Here is a 22,636-nt window from a genome sequence, read left to right on the forward strand (position 1 = left end):
AGAAACACGGTACATGTTTTCTATTTCTTAAGTAATCTAACGTGGATGCGAGGCAATTTCGGGATACCTGAAATTGCCTCACATACATGCTAGATTATATGGTATTATTAAATTCTCAACCTCGGATAATGCATTTCGCGTGCTCTGATTGGTTCACTCAATCTCGGTTATCAGCTCATATACCTTGGTTTGACCTTATATGGTAAATGATTGCGTTAAGCTTTGCTAAACTAAAAATGTTTTCGTCGGAATGCCAAATTTCTCTTTGAATAAAGCCAAAAAGGAGAAAAAAAAATTTTTTTGTGAAAAGTTTGGATCAATTCCGACGTTTAGAAGTACGCGAAAAGGCAAGAAATGTTTTTGTGATTAGCCTGCGTCTGTCTGACAACAAGGTATTACATAACATCGCATCAGTTCTCATCAAGTTTTTTTCGATTTCGCTCGGATTTGCTCGCTTTTTCCGCTCGTATTTCGTACTTCCAAACTTTTGGAGTCGAAGGAATTTAATAAAACAATTATTCCATTCGCGCTTGTTGGATATGAGACTGGTTATAGCCAACTCGGCGCTACGCGCCTCGTTGGCTATTTACCATCTCATATCCAACGCGCGCTTATGGAATAATTGTTAAATACACTGATATGAGAAAAACTAACCGTGAAAAGGGCTATTGCAATCAATAAGTGTGAGGTTAATTTAGAGTACACTGAACTGAAAGGCATTCAAGGAGCTTGAATGTCAACACTTAAAAAACAGACGCTTAAAATGTGTGCATCTTCACCTTTCTTTCTTGTGTGCATGTGCGAAAGACCTCTTGCCTGAAGTAAAGAAACATTACTGAGGAGAACACCTGAAACTAAAATTCGAAAAGTTGAAAAAAGTTTATGAAGGGTTGGTGTAAATGTGCTATAAATGGTATTTGTGTCTTTTTCCTTTTCATCATTTAGTATCGGTATTGATAAATTGAAGAGAAAGAAATTTGGTCTCCGTAAAAAGAGAATCAAATAATAAGGTTTTAACGCTGACATTTGTCGAACTCGACGAAAGGATCCTCTTCAATTATTAGCTATTATTTAGTTAATGCCGTAGGAGGTTTTCACGTGGCGTCATTGCCGCCAAGTTGGTGGATGAGATCTCTCATTTAATTATCTTCGTTTGTTCGTCTACCGAAAGTCGTACATTTCTCTATTGTTATTGGTGTCTCTAGAGTTGGGTTGAAAACGTCCTATTTTCCAGTACTGCATTTTTCGCAACGCCACGGATTTTTTAAAAACTCCGATCTTGTTTTATGCCAGAAACCCAATAGCGGGCTCGATTTCTAGCCGTTCTGTGAGTTATTAAGTGGGATGTCCCCTGCAGGGTAGAAAAAAATGGCTGGTATCGTGTCTGCCAGAGAATATATTATTACATAGCACGGAGAGGGTGAACGTAACCGACGCTGAATTGAATTTTGTATATGAGATAAAGAAACAAAATGCTGATTGTGAGTGTAATTTACATGACAAAGTAAAACTAGAGACTGCATGTTAGTCACATGTGAGGCGCTTTAGTGTGGGAGTCTAATCGATAAAAACTTGTATATAGATGTCAAATGTTAACTAGCTGGCGGTCACCTCCGTGTAAATTGACCAGTATTTCAGCTTGTCTCTCCAAACGGAGACAGATGATTTATCAACATCGGCATCGTGTTCTACGAAGGATATTATATATCTGCATGATTACATGGACTTTACTCAAGGGTGTGTATTGACTTCAGGCCTCGCTATCGGTATAAACAGTGACGTTTTAGTTAAATCTCGATGTCCAAACGTAACTCTCTAAAATTCTCTTAATGTTATAAAGCTTTTCATCTTCAACTGAAGGCAGGACCGGACTGAAGAGAGGCCTTTCAGTTTTAACTAGAGGTATCTCACTTTTAGAAATTCTGGAGCTATATGATTTAAGCCGCTGCCTAAGTCAAATGTCGTTTAGCCTAAACGGGGCCATGAAACTGCTTTAGTCTGACAATGCTCATTAATTAAAAAAAGGAGAATTTGTGTGCATTAAAAAAATGAAAAACTCTACGCAAGAATGATCACTGCAGTTGAGAATGCTTGAAAGAAAGCCCAAGCATGAACGGGACACGAATCAAAGACCGTAAGATTGCGCCGAACCAAAGAAACTTTCATCAAGCCATTCGGAAACTCTGATAGACTGCAAGTTACAACCCGTAGGGTTGAAAAGTTATGAATTATTAAAAAAAAAACATAACTTTGAAATATCTCGCTATCATTCTAAAAAAAAAATGTAAATTCGGCAAATAAAGACGAAAGACGATTTTGCCAAAGGAAAAATATATATGTCAGTCATAATTTTATCTACACTCTCTCCATTCCTTGGAAAACTAAATAATAAGATTCATCCAATTTAGTTTCTGTCCGGCTTTATTCGTTTCTTTTAAACTGAGCAAGTATTTTGTAAAAACAAACAACACATTTTGAAGCGAAGTGTCTCGTTCAAGTTATCACAAACAGTTTTCAGAAAAAGGCCTGCAGGGGTGCGAGTTTTCATATTTATTCGGGCGGTTTCATAAATATATGTAGTGGAAAATCTAAGGGGCAGCTATGGCTACTTTCCGGTGCTAGATATATATTTTAGTTGGAATTCGCGTTTTGATTTCCCGGTCTACGGGAGACCTGTTATCACTTGATTTCAAGGGAGACCATAGACCTGCTCGGCCTGGGTAACTACGCTTGCAATTGAGTTCGCGGGCATTGAGTTCGTCAACTATCATATTGTCCCTTACACTAGACAAGCCTAACGGAAGCTCTTGAAATATTTGTCCAAGCTTGTCCTACTTGGATTTTGCCAGTCTAGCCTAAGTTTATGTTGGTGGCTAGTGTTAGGGATCAGGCGCCAGCTAAAGCGAAGTTGTGAACCAGCTTCGCCATCACTCACAGCGTCGGTATGAGTCGATGATTTATGACATGAATAACATTAACAATTCAGTCACAAATCGAACACAAAATCTATCATTTAATTGTGATCGAAATCCAAGCATAAGAAAGGCAAGATGAATTTTCAAATGTGGTCTGTATATTAGAAGGTCTCATCAAAACTGAATGCTCGAAAATCGTATGCCATGCAGCTACTGTAAATGCTTTTAAAGTTTCCATTTTCTTTAATTAAGAAGCACTCAACATAACATGAAACTCAAAGTTGTCAATTTGAATTCCCGATCGAGAATAGTCTAAATGATAATTTGGCGTGCTTAAAAAAATTGAAGAGTGCCTATGATCTTTTGTCAGTCATCACGAGGCATAAGTTATCATCAATGGGAAAGATAGAACTAGAATTGAATTTTAAAAAAGCCAGCTGAACTTTTCAGAGACGAGTTTCATCGCCAATATAACATATTCAGCATTACAACAATTTGTTTTAACAGACAAACGAATTAGTTTCTGCTGGAAATGAGGTGCAATCTCATTGGGGTATTCCCTTTGTATCTCAAGAACGGAGAGAATTTAAGTCATCAAACTTCACAGTCATTTTTCTTTTTATTATCTTTAAAACATGTTAAAAGATAGACTTTCCAAAGCGAGCGGTTGGCAGTTTCACAAATGGCTTTTCGGGCCCGAAAAGTTTTCGGGACTTTCGAGAAACGGGCTCCTGGCCCCAGTTGTCAGCTGAGTTGTTCGAAGGGTGAATAGCGCTATATATATCCACCGGATAAATCACTATCAAGCGGATAAACACTAGCAAAACCAATTGATTTATCCGATGGATAGTGATTTATCCTGTGGATAGCGCTATTCACCCTTCGAACAACAGATGCCTGATGTTTCGAGTATTTATTGCTCTTCGAATCATATTCGCTCTGACGAAGGGAAACATCATCTTTCTTATTGTGAATGACCCACGTTTATTAACTACATTGTTATAGTTTGGTTCGATTGGATTCTGATCTTCACTGACTGATATGACCTGATATACACGTATATTACTTATTACTGTAAGTTTCGTCTTAAAAACAAAAAGCTCTAATATGGCATAAATCTTATGAGTTTTTCTTTTTTCGACCGTGTGTATTAGAATAAGCCACTAATGGTTAGATCAATTTATGGGAAATCATGCTGTGTATGACAAAATGAACGCAAAGGATTCGCCGTGGCCCCTGTCTTTGAAGAGCATTTTAGCTTAATTGAGAAGAAACATTTGACTGGCATCTAAGTGAGACCTGTATTAAAATTTAGAACTTTCATCCAAAATGGATAAAGATCATATAGTCGTTTTGTCTCGTGAAAACAAGCTTGGCTTGTTTTTGGTATTTTTGCATGCCATGAATACAAATATTTTATCTCCATTTTGGTGTCTAAAAGGAAGATGAATTTTAACCAACTTTCAGATTATATCTAATTGCATGTCGAAATTATGAGTTAAACAAAGCAGTTGACAGCCAGATGATCCTAAACCTACTCATTGCAAAATAGGTACACTACTTAAAATAAGACATCTCCCACTTCGTGACGTGAAAACAAATTAGTAATATAGTGTTTGTCAACGCCGGTAAAAAATGTTTATGGAATACTTTAATATTTATTGGAGCTAATTGAGGGCTGTTTTAATAGCAATAAACCGAACCTTACTAGTTGGTTAGGCTTTTAAGCCTGACTTCTCTATTAATAGTCGACAGTACGGTAAATATTGTCCAAGAAATCACCAAGTCACAAGTTGCCGGCTTATAAATGACTTCCATAATGATGTGATTATTCGTTGGGAGATGATAACAAGTTAATTCTCAGACAAAAGCTGCTGGTTGTCTATAAGACGGACGTGCGAGACAACATGAGTAAGAAACATGTTAAAATATGAAGCCTCTTCATAAAAAGCCACCTGGATCGAAAATGATTTCTTGCTTGCGAGCAGCTGCAAACATATTCCCAAAAAAACCACGAACATTGTAGCCTCAGAAACGCAAAGGTGCTCACTTTGCCTCATATTATCGACTCACTCGTCGATCGTTACCTTTTTTCTTGCGATGAAGGTTTCATCCACGAAAACAGTTTTTTAGAATGGCTGCCACTAAGTAATAAATGCAAACGTACTTTACCCTCCCATTCGTTTAATGTCAGGTGCCGACACATCCTTATAATGACTTTTTTGACACATTTTTTTATGAATGCACCAAAATTAGTTCTTACTGAACAAAACAATAATTCAATGGCATCTCATTTGAAAACAGATCGTTTGCAAAGCCGAACCGAATCCGTTTGTTAAACAACCCGGCTGTGTTTGATTGACTAAAAGACTTAATAAAGACGAAGATAAAAATACGTTAAATTCATATTGCTTTGTTCAACCTAACGTTAAGTGTTGAAAAACATATTTCAAATTTATACAGGGAGTTTGTGAATTCAAAAGGCGACCATCACATAATACTTGCACATATTTCATTTTATTCTGCATGTGATGCCTAAATTGAGATGACCAACGCAGAAAAGCTCACTTATTTTCTTTTACAATCGGAAGAAGGAAATTTAGTATTTGTGAGGGCTGAGGTATTGAATATCCCTTCCAACGTTTTAAAAAGTGACGCTAAGTTTTGAGGCGTTGTAAGTTCATACAGATTAAGTTACGTTTCATGCGTTCTTGATGAACTCAGTAAGGTTTCAAAGTTTAGGAAATTATGAGAAAACAAATGGCCGCGACAAAATTCGAAAAAACGTCCCTTGTTTTTATTTGATCTGTACCATAGTCGATGAACGCTTGGACATAGTTTTCAAAATAATTTACACGACGTCTCTCCTCAGTTTGCGAAGTAGGCGTATAATTATTTGGTAGTTTTGAATACATGTAATTGCTGCAGTTGACAGGGAAGGGATTACGACCTTTTGAGCTCACATAAAGTGACATTTGCCAAACTTAGATATAGTTTTTAGTTAGTTACTTAGTTAGTTTTTCATTCCAAAATTTGCTGCTGGCCAAACTGTTTTGCGATGACAATGCAGTTGTTAGCTTTTGCCAAGTCGCTGTTGAACGTCAACAATTAAAGTAGACACTTATAAAAACATCCCTACTAATACCGATTTAAGTGTTTTTTTCTTTCATGCAAAATAAGAAGCTAGACGTTTTTGCGTGCCCTTGAGGGTGACATATCGAATCATTAAAGAAAAATTACTACCATTGTCAAGAGATGCATCCAATGAAAAGAATACCGGTCAATACTGTAATGACTCTTTAGCCATATTCTACACCTTTCCTGCAGTGCATTAACAAAGACCATCAAGTTTCTTAGATTCTACTGAGATGCGAACACGTAACCCGTCCACACGCAAAACGAAGTCGCTTTAGTTTTTCCTAACTCAAGCGTCTTTGTCAACGCAAACCGTTTTCGATGAGACAAAGACTGAGGTGTGAATGCGTGAATGGCTTCAAAGCAGCTGTTCTCGGTTCCAAACACTGTTAGCAAGTCATAGTACCCTTCATTCATTTATTCATTCAGTTTGTCTTAAAATTAAGCTCGCTCTCATATCAAATAGATCTACTTTTTTGGGAAATTAAAAAAAACAACTTCCTAGGTTGTATATTTTTCTGATGAAATGGTATGTGAAATGAATCATATATGAACTGCAGATATGAAATCAAGTGAGGGGTTGAAGTCCTGAATTTTTCAGGCTTCTCTACGCAATTGTAAAAAATTGCGTTCATAACTGCGAAGATCATAGCTTCACTTGGTATATTTTACTGTACATAAATAGCGCGCTGCAAAAAAAAAAAGAGAGAGAGAGAAAGACTCGGAGAGAAACGTACGTAAAGCAAGACATTGTGTTCGTTCGATTAAATGCCATATTAAAACGCTTTAAAAAATCTAATATTAGGAATCAACTTGACGGAAGAAAATAATTTGAAGCTTGAAGGCTGGGAGAGAAGGTGTGACCCATTGAGACGAGGGCGTTGGTATTGCTTACTGTTATGTTTATTTGAATCTTGAATATCTCAATTGTACAGCAAGCTTTACAGTGCTACGCATCTTACCGTGGCCACCCAACAAACTTTCACATTTGACAACTACGTGTAAGTTTGTCAACTCAAACAACCCATTCAATGGTGTTCAACTTACAACCGTACGAACTTTGCAAGGAGGTGGGGAGGGGGGGGGGGGACTGTCAATCAAATTCGCCCACCGGCATGATTGGCGTATAAATTTTAAAAAACTTTGTTAGGCGGCCACGGTAAGGCGCATCGCACTGTAAATACAACTCTTGATTTTACTGAAGGCAAATACTCCATCCGTGGGTCTTTGGAATCCGTTGAAAAAGCGTGACTATTTAATGTACAAAACATAAAATCTATGCATGATGTCAAAGATTTTCAGTAATTTTTAAAAATTGGCTCTTATCGGGATTGAGGACAGAAAAGCACGAAGTAGTACGGTGTTAACTTTTATTAAGCAAAACCTGTTAAGCTTATTTAAGCCCGCCTCATGGAGTTTGAATGAATTATTCAATATTTGTCCACCAGGTGGAGTCAAGAAATTTGCTAAATATGATTGGAACACTTCTTTTGGAAGTGAAGGCGGATAACGACTAAATTAAATTGAACATACCTTTTTTCACAATGACTTGCGAATTCTTTGAAGTCTGACGCAGACTATTTCACTAGCCTTCGGCGTGGTATGGCGATGTTGAAGAAGAAAAGAAGAATTTCAAGCTCAGGAGATGCTGACATCATTTCGTACAGTTTAGTAAACCATTCGAGTTTAAAAAAATGCAGAAAGGTTGATTCCATGGTCGTTAAAAATGACAAATCTGTTTGCGGAAAAAGAATGTGTTTTCATTTGAAAAAAAATATATTGTAACTGTTATATTTTTTCCTGCTAACTTTGAATAAGTTCCTTAAAGTGCACAATCAGTACTGACTAGTGTTAATACAAACAAGCTAAGCCGGTTCTACATTAACGTTGGAATTAATTTCCTGCAATGACTGAAGCGTATTTCTTTGAAAGAACTTTGATTGAATTTCCATCGGAAAATCATTGAAATCATAGTCTTGTTTTGGGTGTTAATTAAACCCTTTCAAGCATCCCTTTTAAAGTAAAGATTATGCCCATAAAAATGAAGCAGATTTTTTGAGAGATCTTTGATTAAATTTTCATCGATCTGAGAAATCTTTCATGGAAATCACAGTTTCGTTTTTTGTCTTTAATTAAGCTCATTCAGCCATTGATTTTAAAGGGAAGTTTATCTTTTGCAATGGTGATAAGTTTTTCAAATAGAGGATTTTCCAGGAAATTAGACTTCCCCTTTTCTATACATGGCTGATTAACCCTGAATAAACTCACAATAGGTTAAAAGCCCGTATTGCTTACAACAAGTCTACGTTTTGCAAAGCTACGGATAAGCGCTAAGGAAGACGAAATTACTAATGTATAATTTTACTTCGCGTTATGTGATTCCTTCTCAAAGGATGAACACCATTTGGTTTTCTTTGTCTCACTAAATGAAAAGAATCGTCTTCCTCTCTTTCCTTGTTATTTTAGATAGAAAGTCGAGTTCTGTTTCCAGTATACAAATTTTTATAAACCTGACAGTGTTTCCGGAAAAGTCTTGAATGTGAATGGTTTTCCCAGTGCACTGTCGTTTAGTATTGCCCACATCTTAAACGCTAAAACCACTTTAACTGCAGGAAGGAAATCAAGGTTTTTATTAAGTCTTTCTTCCAACACTGATTTACCCCATAATTTTTCGTTGAAAGTTGGGTGTGACATTAGAAAATGTCCTCATAAGGTCTATGAAAAAATAAATATCTGTTTACACATTTATATGGTATTGAATTTTATTTAAACAAAATCGGAAAACGCAAAGCTTGCTAATAACTTATTTGGTTTGCAAAAATAAACGTTACGGTTACTGGCATAAAAACACTGAATTTTGATGGGATACTAATCAAAAGGTAAACTGGAATCAATCTTTTTTCAGCGGAACTCCCGCTTTGGAACAAGATGAACGCTTGCTTACAGTTGATAGGCGCCCAGGGCGTATTGAGTGAGCTGGGTAACCTGTGCGATGCTCATGAAAGTCAAGGCCGAGGTTTTTAAAAGGCAGACGCGGACAAAGGACACCGTGCGTAACGTTTATCGAGAACGTCAGTAAATGAGGAGAAAAAAATATTCTCTATCCAAACAAGTTTCGCTCTTGAGGAACCTGCGCAACTTTTCAAAGTGTCTTATGAAAAGGCCTGGAAAGGTCGCCAAGTGGTGACAAAAAGCTGATCTATATTTTTGTATACATAATGGATGAACGAGATTCGAAACGAGATAGGATTATGGTTTAGTACTGTGTCCAGAATAGTAAGAGTTGTGTTTCTCTTTACTCAAATTTCCTTTATAATGGTCATCGCACACGTTTTGAATTTCATTGGCGACTGTTTTTACCAAGGGTCACACCGATTATGAAAGTGTTTTTGGCGAACTTCTGGATAATGGGCTTATTGCAACTTCTCAGTCAAAGAGCGGGTCTAGTTGCATGCAAATTTCCACCGTCGTTCACGCTAGCAAAACAGGCTTGTTTGTTTGGAGTAGTAACTAATTATGTGATTAATCACCACGCCAATATTAAATGAAACCTTTTTAGAGAGAGTATTTAATATGTTCTCTTTTTTTTCTGTTATATTTTATTCCTTCTTTCAGGTTGAGTGAGACCCATTTGCTGAACGGAAAACTCTCGGACCTCCCGCTGTGAAAAAGAAATAAGTCTTTAGAATATCATTTCATTTGTAATTAATCTGACTTTAAGAAACCCCGCTCTTTCAAATTTACTTTTTATTTCAATGAAACGAAAAGCTTCAAAAACGTTCGTTTTGGTTAAAACTGAGAAACGATTAAAGGCCGCGGGGGAAATTCAGCTTTCAGTTCCGCTTTGCAAAAATAAAATTAACAACGCCGGGTACAAATTGATGTATTTCAGGCTGGGAGCTGTATTTACAACAGAATTGCCATTCACTTGTGATGAAGCCTTCCAATTGTATTCTAGACACATTTTAGATATCGAGAAATGCTTCAAAGCTTAAATATTTGAAACATGAAAATGTCATTACCTTTTCTGACCAAAACACCTGATTGCTTCTCTCTGACTTCATGCACCTTTTCCAACTTCTCCCAAATCTTAGACCTTTTTCCCTGACGTTTGGGACTGTGACATCCTTAAATTCAATCCGTCAAATGCGTATAATTTTCGAAAACGTGGTAATAACTTTCGGTGCATAATTTCTTCAAACATTCGTTAAACATTGCCATGTACATTTTTTTAAAAACAAGCGCTGACAAAAGGTATTGATTGCTCAGTATATTAATTGCTTTAACGAAAACATAACGCATAGTTTTGTTTTAGTTTTCATTTTTTTATATGTGAAGTTACTGTTGATAAACCGAAGACTTGCAGATGGTCCAGTAAAAGTTGCAATTTACATATTATCTTTCCGAACATAAAATTCTCATTTTCAATCTGAGCCGGCTCATTTTTAATGAAAGATATTCAAACGTATACAAACTTATAACGTATAACGTTTTTCTGGATCGTGACATATTCAAATTATGGTACATTTGCCAATGCAGTAATCACAAAAGAATACTAGTTCTTTGTCTATCCTGCTGTGTGTCATATCTACTTTATTTTACAATGATATTTGGCTGCTTTCTAGTCCTGTGACGTTAAAATGTTTCTTTTATTTAAAAACTGTACCACTCTATTTAAACTAGTTAAGTTTCAAACATTTGCTGTTATAGCTACAAGAAATCGGCGAAAATATATTTTACAGTTCAAAGCACTAATTTCTGTCAGGTGATACACTCAAAAGTTTATAAAAGACAGATTTTTGCAGTCAGTGAAATTGAAAAAAAGTCTATGATTCTTTATCAGGTAACTGTTCCATTTCGTGTGTGTATGCATGTCTTCTTAGATCAACTTTTCGGTAGAATGCTCGATCACAAACTTGGCAAGAAAAAGGTTTGAAGCCCGAATGTTTCCGGCTGTGTGTGATAAGGTTGCTGGACTGGCTGAACGCTTTCCCGCACTGTAGACACTTGTGGGGTTTCTCCCCAGTGTGAACGTAAGTGTGTTTCTTCATGTCGGATTTCTGGTGAAATCTCTTTCCACAATAACCGCACGGAAAAGGCCTTGTATCTGAGTGAATTAGCATGTGAGTAGAAAGCGTCGATGACCTCTTGAATGTCTTGTTGCATTGTTTACACTCAAATGTTCTTTCGTTCGTGTGGATTTTCTTGTGCTGTTCCAAACTCACTCCATGACCAAACGTCTTTCCGCAAACGTCGCACGCGAACGGACGACGTCCAGTATGAGAGCGTCTAACGTGGACTTCCAGACCATGCGGTGTGCTGAAAACCTTTTTGCAGCTAAGACAATCAAACGTTTCACCATTGTAAGCTTGTTCCGATTTTTTCTTCTCGTGTGCGACCGGCTGCGTTCCTTCACGTGTGAACACCTTAGAGTCGGCAGTCATACGGGCTGCAAACTGGTTCCGGCCAAACAGAGGAGCACGCCAATACGGAATATTAATTCTTCCTTGTTCCGTTAGTAACGGTTGAGGCGGTAAACGCCCGAACGGTGGAAGAAAAATCGGGTTGAAAGCACCAGGAGGAATAAATCGAGAGGGGAAGCCAGGTAGATAAGGTCGAACATCTGAAAGATGATAAAAGAAGAACAATAAATCAGACCTAGTTCTGGGGTCGTTTTAATTTTCTGCCAGTTAACACATGACGTCTTAAAAAATAACATGTGGTCCGTGGCGGGGCATTGTACTCTTTTTAATGTTACAGAAAACTTTCGCCAAGAATCGACTTTTTGCAATGTGGCAACCAGCTTCCAGCGTTTGAAAACAAATCAAAATATATACGCAAATACAAAGATTTCATGAATGTTTAATATTTTTTAAATCTCAAGCCAGTGCAATCTGCTCATAATGTCAGGTTTCCCTCTCTAGTGTTTTAGAGTACCCGTGCGACGGGAAATTTTTGATTTCTTTTATCATTTTTACGGCAGTCTTGATAAATTCAAGAAAGGGTAAATGAAGATTCACTTAAATTAGAAACCTTTGTAGACACCGCTTCATTTGTGATACAAAATGGTGTTTTAAAGTTTTGATTGAAGAGGAACAAATCATCCGAATTGCAACAATACGCAAAGGGTAGTGTATAAGAAAATACTTTGTATGGTATTTCCTCTGTATAAGAAGCGTAATTAAGCTTCTGTGACGATTAATTTCAACGGATAAATAAAACAAGTGCTAAAGCGCATAACTTCCCCTTCCTCCGGCAAATTCAGTGCGTTCCTTTCCGTTTGTGGCAGTCATAAGAGCTCCATGCCTCAATTTGATTTTAGATCGTTCTAACACTGGACTAATACATGTACTTTGTTTAAACAATTAAACTCCAACGGGTTAAATATACAGCCTTTAAGATATTGTGAGAGAATTCTCCTGCTTAATTAATCTTCGCTCGACGCCGTCTTATGAAGTCGGAGTAGCTATATAAATAATGTGAAAAGTTTTGTACTCGTGGGCAATTGGCAATCGTGTAAAATGCGGCGCGCTCTGTTTCATACTATTTAAAGTGGTTTGTTTGCAGATTTAAAATCTTTCTATGAATGAACCGCCAAAAAATACTCGTAAAGTTTATGGGCTAGTGGGATCATTTCCTGTGTGCCATATTAAGCCAATTCGTGGGTTCTGATTTCCGAAATTAAACCGAATATCCAAAACGAAGAAATTGGCAGATTCACAGTTTCAACCAAGAATATATTTCTATCATTAACTGGTGGGTTATCAATACAGCTTCTCTTATATGCCACTACTACTCAAGTTTCCATTTTCAATCGCGGCCGCGGGATTAAAGTAGCCGTTAATGTGACACAAATATTTATGCCGGTTCTGATTGCAAGTACAAAATGAAGCCAGTGAATTTGATAAAAAAAAGGAAATAAAACACAACACCGCTTACATCCAATATCAAGCTCCTTATGTAAAAGCGAAATAAGCCATAGGCATATTTACCATTAACAGTAAGTGCAGCCTTGTGCGTAAAATTTGACCTGTATGCTTCTGCTGCAAGAAACTGTGAAGACGTCTTCTGCTGTTTTGTCGGCTTATCTGGGGCAAACAGGTTTTCAATGTCGAACGGACGGCTTGACGAGGAGCTCTTCCTTTCCTTCTCGCCCGGTTGGTCTTTCACCATCTCGGAATTTGAAGTTTGCCCTGGGGAAACTTAATAACAACTCAACAAGTTAACTTGGGTGATTGTAGGCTGGGTCGTCCAGGAGATCGCAAATCCCTAGTCCAGAATAATACATCAGCAGAAATCTGGCTGTTTTCAGTTTGGAATATACGCTCGTAATACACTTTCTCTTCATAAAATAACATGAGCGCTGATTTGAAAAGTGCGCACGATTTAATCCAAACAGAAATTTGTCGTTAGTTTTTAGTTCGCGTTTGAAGTCTCTGTAAAAGACGAAGCAATTTAAACATTTAAGTAAGGAAGAAGATAAGAAAACTTTTTCTGACGCTTCTCCAACTATTGAGGATTAAAAAATAAAAAAATAAATCATTGCTAATAAAAAATCTGTCCCTAAGATGCGCAACTCCACACAATCTCACCATGCATTAATTCAGAACCGGTGAGATTTTGCGGGTCCGTAGAGGGCGCCTGTGCCATCCGTTTCTTAACCAGGAAAGATCTTGGCATATTTTTTTTTTTTGAAATCTCGTTTGTCGGAGATGCAAAATCTGAGCGTTGTTTCAGTCAGTTCAACGAACCACTGCAAGCTGGTCGCTGTATAATAAAGACATTTTTGGGACGTGATGAGTTTTTAAAGGCGTCAAGAACAAAAAGCGTAACCCAGGTCTATCTGCGGCAGGTGAACTCCATAGCAACAACAAGGACCAGCAGCGCATGCGCGCGGTGTGGATTTCAAACTAGCGGATGATGATTGTCTGATTGGCTCATTACAAGTTTCAGCTGGGAGGACTTTATCGAACGCCAAGTACAGTAGATCATCGTTATTAGTGGTGTAATTAAACAATTTAAATGTCTCCCTGTGATCAAAGCGGGATACCTGGCGCCGAAACTTCTCTTTTCAAGAAAATATATGAAATACAAAGGTGATGCGCTCAAAAAAAGATCGAACCTGCTTTTTGTCAATTTTTTAAGTAAGCTTAGTTGTCAACTCTTTGATCGTGTTTTGTTAATGAGAAAGACACTTCATTCAATGAAGTGCGGTCGCACACTATTGGATTTCGATCAGATTTGAAAAACCATAAACTTTTCAGGGTACTGCCGTGGACTACTATGATGCGTGATTCACGCAGGCATTCGGTCTCGCAATCGATCCATGCTTGACAGAGGAAAAGAAACGCAAGACGCTTATTGGATCTCAAAATAAGCGGGTAACATATTGCGAGAACAATTTTACACATCTATGACAATTTGAGTCGCTTTTATCCAAGTGAAAGCCCACGCGAAGAATCTAATTAGAGGACGTGTGGGAGATGATTGGGGGTTATCAACAGGTGCATAAAGTATTACCTTACCTACATTTTAATCGAATTAACTGGGGTGATTAATAGCGCACGGCAAAATCAAACTTACGTCTTTCGAAGCTTGTTTTCTATTCGTTGCTAAGCTGCATGAAGGAACGATTATATTTAGGAGTATTTGTTCGGCCAAAAATCGCAACAGGATACGATTTGTTTGCAATCATTTGTGGCGGGCCTAATTCCCGTCTTGTGTTAATGACACTGTGATAATATCGACCTGTAAAAGGAAGTGATAATAATGCGTGTACAAGTCCTGTTTTATTGCCTTGTCTCAAAACGCGCTAAAACTTGACCATTTCAAAGCTCTCTAAAAAAATCGCATCGTCTTAATTGAAGTTTCTTTCTATATGATGACAAAAGAGAATAAGACTCTTAAAGAAAAACTAACGAATTCAAATTAAAGACGGCTTTTTTTGAGAACCTGTGAATACAAAGTGCTTGATGTGTCGAGCAACAAATTCGTTATGGTTTCAGATTTAGCAAAAGAGCGTTTTAAGAACATCCATTAGCACGAAATGTAAATCTCCGCCGTATTGTGTTTGACGTAGTGATTTTCTTCCTGTCAAAGAGGATCGAAAAGAGTTTCTTAATGAAGTAAAAAACGCTTTACGAGGAGTTGTCATCGAACCGCTCGCTAAATCTCTTAACGGACACCCTGGGAAATTAAGCATCGCTTTTTTCCTGCGCATTGTTGCCTTCGTTGAGCGGAGTCTAAAATAAACGTTGGACGCAAACTTTTTTCCCCCAATTCTTAATCAGCTCATCGCGACTAAACTGCTTTTGAGTCTTTGGCGATTAAAAGGCTCCGCTCAATAACCACCCTGATATAAATGTGCATCACTCCACAATGGAATAAAAGAGAAATTGGCGGTCGCTTGAACTTTTTTTAACTACAATTTTGTGATGCTGTTAAACAACTGTGTAACTTGTAATTCTAGACTCCTTGTGGACCCCCAGGGGAAATTACCACAAAATGAAGAACAGGAGTTATTGTTTTAAATGGAAACACGGGGTGGACCATTCTTTAATTGTACGTATGATGAATTAATATTTGGCTAATAAAGAAAATTGTGGTGGCTCAGACAATTTCCAAGCTAAAAGCACTTAAGCTACTTAACACGGCTAAAAACTAAACAAGATGCGATGTAGGTTGATCAAAGCAAATTTTTGTCCAATTTTGTTAGCTTGTCTGCACGCGTACGACAAAAATTAAGTAATTTTACAGCGGAAGAAAATTAGAGACTAAAAGATGTTTTTTTTTGCCTGCGAGAAAGATAAGGCTCTGTTCTCTTTTCGTGTGGTTGTTCATGCAAATTTTAAAGCAGTATTGTCAAACATAAATAAAATATGAGTAGGATAGGAGTAAATTTCGTACAATACTAATCTGAGGACACCTTAGCTTTGCAACACTTGAAATTCATAGTGGAGACATTGAATAATACCGCTAAAATTAACAGTCAGCGAATTGAGCAAGTAATAAAAGGAATATTGATGTTTTTTGTCGTGTCTTAGCCAAAACACTATCAAGAGCTAAGATGTCAAATTTCTCTGAGTGAGTCATCTACATCTATCAGTACATGACCTTTCGATATAACTCTGTTTCACAAAATGCTTTGTTTTCAAAGTGTTAATAAACATGCATTTTTGAAAAAAATTCTCAAAAAGGGCGACATTTAATGCAATATAAGCTTTTTCGTTTTTTATTATTTTTTTTATTATTATTTTTTTAAATTTATTTTCGGGAATAAATCCGTCCATAAATTGAATAGCAGGGTTTTCTTTTTTGAAAAAAAATCATCCACTTTTAAAAAACTATAGTGCTTTCTTTCCTTTGATGAACTTATTTCCAGTCACAATGTCTGTTCCGGCGTTACGGACTAAAACGCTGTAGCTTAGCAGACTTGAACACAATTTTCCGATTTTTCATAGTCGAAACGTTTTATATCACTGGGGCCGATTCATCATTGTGTTTCTTCTTTCACGCTTATAGCAAGTAATTTTTTTTTTTTCATGGGAAAAATGTTAAGCCATCTTATCTTTTCGTTTTTATCTAAATAACCGTACGTTTTGCCCTAAACAGTAAGATAATTAATAGTTTTTTTGTGAAATTTTTAATTCGACAATATGGGAGGCAGCTGCTGAAATCACCATCCGTTCGAGATAAGATCCTCGCGTGCAACGAAAATGAATTATTCGCTTTAGAGTTTCCAGCGAGTGGCACCGGGTAGGAACAGATAACACCAAACAAAATCTGAAATAAGAACATAGTTCATTGCAAAATTGAAAGACCTCGCGATATTTTGATATCAACTTTGTAGCGAGTGACGCGTGACAGTGGAAGCTTATTTGCGACTCAAACACGACGCAAAGTATAGCATATATTGAGGCACGTTACAAACTGGAATAAATCCTGATAGCCACTCGTCGAATTGCCGAATGGTTGTTTCTCCACTCAGTACGACTTAATCCATGGAACTACACTTTTACCTTAGAGGCCGGTCAAAATGCTACAGTAGTTTGAAAATAATACAGCTTTAATTGTTAGGCAGAGAGGAAAAAATCGTGTCAGTCAGTTTACATTGTGTCTAGTTTATAAAACTGCTATTCTTCAAATTGGCCGCGACGCAGAATGCAAACCAACATATGACGAGCAAACAAACTAACTATGATCACCCTCGAAGAAAAGGTCTCATTTGTTGTCAGTCGACATGATCATTACCTACATTGGCTAAAGCAAAAGTTCAATTTAGCCATTCACTAGCCGGGAAAGTGTTTATATAAGAGGGACTGTGAATTTTTTTTCGTTGACCTTTTCCATCGCTCTATTTATTTTTAACTGATTATGCCTTTGTCTCTTTCAGAAAAAAATGTTTCAAGCCAAGCGACAGCAAAATGGTGGCACCAATTAACGAATTCTTTTAATTTCTCGCCGATCGCATCATGAACCCACTGAGTCAGGAAAGGCTTTGTTATCGGGGATATTCCATCTGGTTTCATACACATCAATTTTTCACAAAGCCAAACGGAACGCTCCATTATCAATTCTCGCGCAACGATAGTCGTTTTTTTTTTTCGACAGTACATTTGCTATAACTGGAAATGCTAGAGATTTTATGTGGGTCAGCTTGGGAGTTTTTGATTGTGAAACGGAGCAATGTTTTTTTTAAAGAACGAAAAACCCTAAATAACGGTAGCTTTTTATTTCTTGAGTCAAGCAAAAAAAGTAACTTACATTCACACTGTGATATAAACAAAGCATGCAGCTACTGGGGCCGTGTAGAAGTAACAATTCGAATTAGACAACAGCGACAAAATACCAACTGCGGGAGGCAAACAAAGAGAGATAAAGTGAAATTCCTTATGACGAAAGATCAGTCTGTTTAGTGGTTAAACGTAGAATCCACTTGGAAGCCGAACAACTGGGCCTCGGCAATTCCTACGTAACTGTCCTCATTCAGGTATAGACAATAGACAATTCACAACTTCAGGGAGAAATTAGTCAATCGAAACACAATGATCCGTGTACGGAAAAGTTCACCTTTTTTGAAGAAAAGTGCAAAAGTGTGTATTTCCTTTCTAAAATTTTCGTCAAGTTGCCCGAAAAACTCAAGGGCCCTAGTGGCAAACTACAGCTCATGGTTTATAAATGCAAGGATAAAGCTTCCAATACTGATGCCTCTATAGCAATAAAAGCCCTTTACAACCGAGAGGTAACAAACTTTGAATGCATTGAAATTAGCTGACGAGTCAGTTGACATGTAGTTGATGGATTTGGGAATTTCTGAAAAAAAAACTTCAGGTGAATCAGCTGTCAGCGTCACTTATTAATAAACCTTTTCGGGAAATTTATCTTGCTAGATAGAGCTTGCTGTTCATTTCCACTTCCCACACTGGATTACCGACGTTTCCTCAGTTCAATTTTCTCATGATATATATTCATGTTTTAAAAAGCTGGTCTCCCAGACCCGAACATCTGTGTATCAGATGAGGTTGCGCTTTATGCAGTTTAAAATAAAAACGAATACATTGAGTTGAATAGTGAAAGCAAAAAAAAAAATTGTTATGAAGCCTTGAACTCGGGCAGGCAAAAATAAAGACGTAGTTGAGTTAGCAGCAACAAGTTAACTAGAGTTTGTGACAAACATGATAAAACATTGTAAACAGTGATCGCATTTAATCATAAGGCAAAATCGGAAAGAGGAAGAAATAAAAAAAATAACATAAATATTTCACTGACCAGGGGCAGCCGCGATGAGTCGACAAGTGATTACTAGGAACTCTGTTTGTGTGATGCTTGCTTGGCTGCAGCGCGACTGAGGCACTAAAACACTCAATTACAGTTCACATAAACTCTCGCTAACCGCTTTTATATTAAAGCCACCAAAGGCAGTATTGGCAGATTATATTGAATTGAGCAGAAGTGACTTCGAAATCTCTGTCGGTAAAACCAGATAAGAATATATTTATTGAATTTCGAAGGCTTCCCATTACCAGTAAAAGGTCTCGGTTTCACGAGATCACGCTTTAGCATCTGGGTTCGGCTTAGATTGCTTCTCACACGGTTCTTTGGCGCCGCCATTCTGCATGGGCTATCTCGAAATATCTCTTGACGAATAGAATATCACGTCCTTCAGTTAATGCGCTCTTAACTAGGGTCTTTAGCTAAGTGAATATTTCATGTTTGCCCGCATTTTCGAATGATCCATTTTTGTTATCACTTTCAGCGCATCTTAACTGCTTGTCCGTGGTTCCAGTGTGCAAGCGTAGGTGCGACTGAGCGACATTTTGTTGCGCGAGGGCTGGTAACAAATAGTAAACAAAGAACGCCCTGTCTCAAAAAGCGTGCTTTGCAAAATCAGTGAGTATTGTTTCATAAAGATCTCGTATCGATTGCAAATCGCTCTAGCACAGTGCAAAGCCCTGAAACCGTGACATGATGCTCTGATTTTGTTTGACAAAGAGACGTCATTTACTAGGACTGAACAATCAGTATTCGCTTCGTCTGAGTGAACGAAATTCCGAGACATTTTTCCGTAAACTATTCTTGCTAGGATCTTATGAAACAGGGACGGAGCAGTATTAATAAAAGAAAATTGTTTTCGATCATAAAGAAATGGTATGTTACCCTTTATACTGCAGTTTTGGAACCACGAATAGTAAAAAAACATTGAATTCTGATGACTTGAACAACGGTGAGTGACCAAATTATTATTTTGCAAAGTGCCACGGAGTTGCAAAACTTGACAGTAAAACGGAAATGAAAACCCGGAGATTCCATGCTCTCGCTATCAGTCAACGCCGAGGGCGTCCTGAAAAGTAGCTCCATTAAATCTACGGTCCAGAAGGAACGGACTTTAGAGACTGAAACGTCCTTATTGTTTTGTCAGCTGCAAATTGACTGTGCCCGCGAGAGAAAATGATTTAGAAGCGGATATCGAATCCGAGTGACGCGGCAGGATTGATTGAATCCAAAGTGACAGCACGATGAAACTAAAAGCTGGTCAATATCATTGCCTCAAGTTATTCTCTACATTAAACACAATATTGTTCACATTTTTTGCGGAGAAAAACTCACTTTGAGCTCCTCAGCTCAGTTGTACTTACTTTTCTAGATTACTGATTCCTCTTTTCTTTCACGCAAGATACGGCCGCCAAAATGGCTAATCAGCCAAAAGGAGAACAAGGTATATCGCGGTAATTTCTCGGAGTGGAAAGCTGCCAGCAGGACAGTGAAACACGCGTTGTAAGCAATATTTTGGGCCGGTTTACACTGAACGGCGCTTTATGTAAACAACTCACAAGCAATGAAGCCAGCGCCAAACAAAGAATGTTCGAATGAATGATGCCGTTTGATTAAGCTGAACGATTTACTGCCGCGAAAGTCCGAAGGCTGCAGCGGAAAATTATAACCATTCACCCCGTAATGAATCTCAGTTGAACAAATGTGGATTCGAATTTTCTATTTGTCGATTAATACTACTATCTGTACGAGTTTTGATAGCGGTTGAACTTGCGCAACGATAACATTGTACTCTGTAACACTTTGTTTTTGCCAGAAAATAATTTCCGTGCCCAGTCGAAACCGTCACTGCAAAGAACAGGTGCTATAAGTCATATAAAATAACGTATCAACCCTGATTTCCAGTCTCTAAAAAGTGTAAAAATCGTCTTCACAACCAAAACTCAATTGAAAGTGTCGTGATTACCATCATTTTCGAATCATTTCCAAATTTGGCCGGTTAATTCCAAGAAACAGGTTTTTTGGGAGGAAAAACAGATTTCTCAATGTATGCTCGCAGTACATCCGCGTAAAAAATCAGAAACCAATTTGAAACAGATTCTCAAGACAGCACATTAGCTAAGAAAAAAACAATTAAGGGTTTTTGCGTTAACGAACGCACTGAATCCTGTAATCGATCTTATGAATAGTGGCAACAACCTGCATACGGAAATGGACTCGTGGACATTTCAAATCACACATTTCCGTCGAAAAACCGCAAAGAATCAGAGCTTTATTGCAGAAGAAAGAAAGACGTATCAGCCAATACAAATGCGCACTTATCTTTAAAAGAATCGTGCCAAGAAAACTTTAATTACCTGATCTGAAAAATTGATAGCACGCCCTATGCGTGCCGTAAGCGCTTTGCTCTGCGAATGCAATCAGTTTATTACCTGAAGTGATCGAGTGCCTTTTATGATCTATCGCATCCACCTGTCATTTAAAGAAAATATCCAGCACTTTGTGTCGCGTTAAGTAGGAGAGTATTTTGATTTGCGTGTATGCTTTGAGAGTTTTGTTTTTCTGTCAATAAAGTAATGGACGCAAGACAAGAAAGTACTTAATCTTTGGCTCTATTGCCCAAAACAAAATACACAAAGAGAGGTAGAATTAAGTATTCTTTTTAAAATAGAGAAGAACATGTTAAAGACCTTCTTTAATCATCGCTATAAAGGGCAGATATCAAGGTGGACCGGGAAATTACTAATTGAATAAAGGGAGTGATACATTTACGTCTGAAAGACACGGAAGCCTCAAACCGAATATTCAATCGCGAGCAACAATTAATTAAAGAGAGTTAACACAATTTCAATCTCTTTCTGTCAGTGATTTCAATGTGGCCATTTTCACAACAGATGCTGTGGTTCAAGTTTTCATAATAAATATATAACAAAAGTTTTTCATAAGTTTTCCATGTCGACCACTTTAAATGCAGATTAACAAAGTAAAGCATTTTGAAAATAGAGCTAATTTAGAAAGGGAAGCTATTTACTGTTATGTAAGAAATGCTCTTATAATGACTTTGCCTTTAATTTAAATCTCGCGTTCTTGCGGGCACTCAAGTTAATGCAGTATGCTTTCCGTTTAGAAGAAGAAAGCTGTTTTTTCCCAAAGGTCTTCTATCAACAGATGCGAGCATTGGCTGAAATTTAAAGTGACCATGTAAATTTTACTTACCAGATTGGTTTCCGAAAGGCTTCGACGAGGAATGACAGACCGAGACGGTAATCAGCGAACTGATAGAAGCTGTTTAAATTTGAGGTTCTTTAATTGAATCCTAAAATGCGAATGCAAAAGTGTATTTGCAAAACTATGGCCTGAGCAGATGTTGAGAGTGAAAACAATAACTGAAACAAGGCAAATTCGATCTTTTAATTACAGGTTTTCATGTAGAGATAAACCAGATTTATTACCGTGCAGCAAACAGCGAGCGTAACCCCAAGGACTGCATCAGTGGTGAAACTCAAGGTTTTTCCCATCGCTGACTTTTTTCTTCACGGAAAACAATTTTTTTACCTGTTATCACCCTGTCATTGGATTTGAGAAAAATACAATTACTGTTACCGCACTTTCAGTTGTTTGTTGGTATCAATTTGAAGAAAAAACAATAGATACAAACAACTTAAAACAAATAGCTCTAACTTGCAAAATTTTTCAGATTTCCAAGTGTATTATTAAGTTTCAATTATAGCAGTAACCTTGCTATTTATAATCCTTCTGAACAAATTTGGATTCAGTTAACTCTGCGATCCGGCACATGTTCTGTAATTAAGATA

The 22,636-nt window shown here is 37.4% G+C and overlaps 1 protein-coding gene across 7 annotated transcripts in view; it reads right to left on the reverse strand.

Annotated features, from left to right (window-relative positions):
- LOC137993591 (zinc finger protein Gfi-1b-like) overlaps positions 1-19,359 on the reverse strand; it is a 42,657-nt gene extending 23,298 nt beyond the window's left edge. For 2 of the 7 annotated variants that reach the window (XM_068839539.1, XM_068839537.1), the window contains exons 1-4: positions 13,643-14,116; positions 13,043-13,252; positions 10,073-11,673; positions 7,584-7,640 (exon numbers count right to left, since the gene is read on the reverse strand). In XM_068839539.1, the coding sequence (XP_068695640.1) occupies positions 10,877-11,673; positions 13,043-13,252; positions 13,643-13,730 (1,095 nt within the window). In that variant the 5' untranslated portion in view covers positions 13,731-14,116 and the 3' untranslated portion in view covers positions 7,584-7,640; positions 10,073-10,876. Of the gene's footprint in view, positions 1-7,583; positions 7,786-9,704; positions 11,674-13,042; positions 13,253-13,642; positions 14,117-14,633; positions 14,747-17,813; positions 18,769-18,818 lie in introns of those variants that run through there. The other 5 variants (XM_068839541.1, XM_068839540.1, XM_068839542.1 and 2 more) reach the window with 5 other exon arrangements.
- Between the last annotated feature and the right edge of the window lie 3,277 nt (positions 19,360-22,636).

This window comes from Montipora foliosa, chromosome 2 (genome assembly GCF_036669935.1).
Source record: "Montipora foliosa isolate CH-2021 chromosome 2, ASM3666993v2, whole genome shotgun sequence".
Classification (NCBI taxonomy): Eukaryota; Metazoa; Cnidaria; class Anthozoa; order Scleractinia; family Acroporidae; genus Montipora; species Montipora foliosa.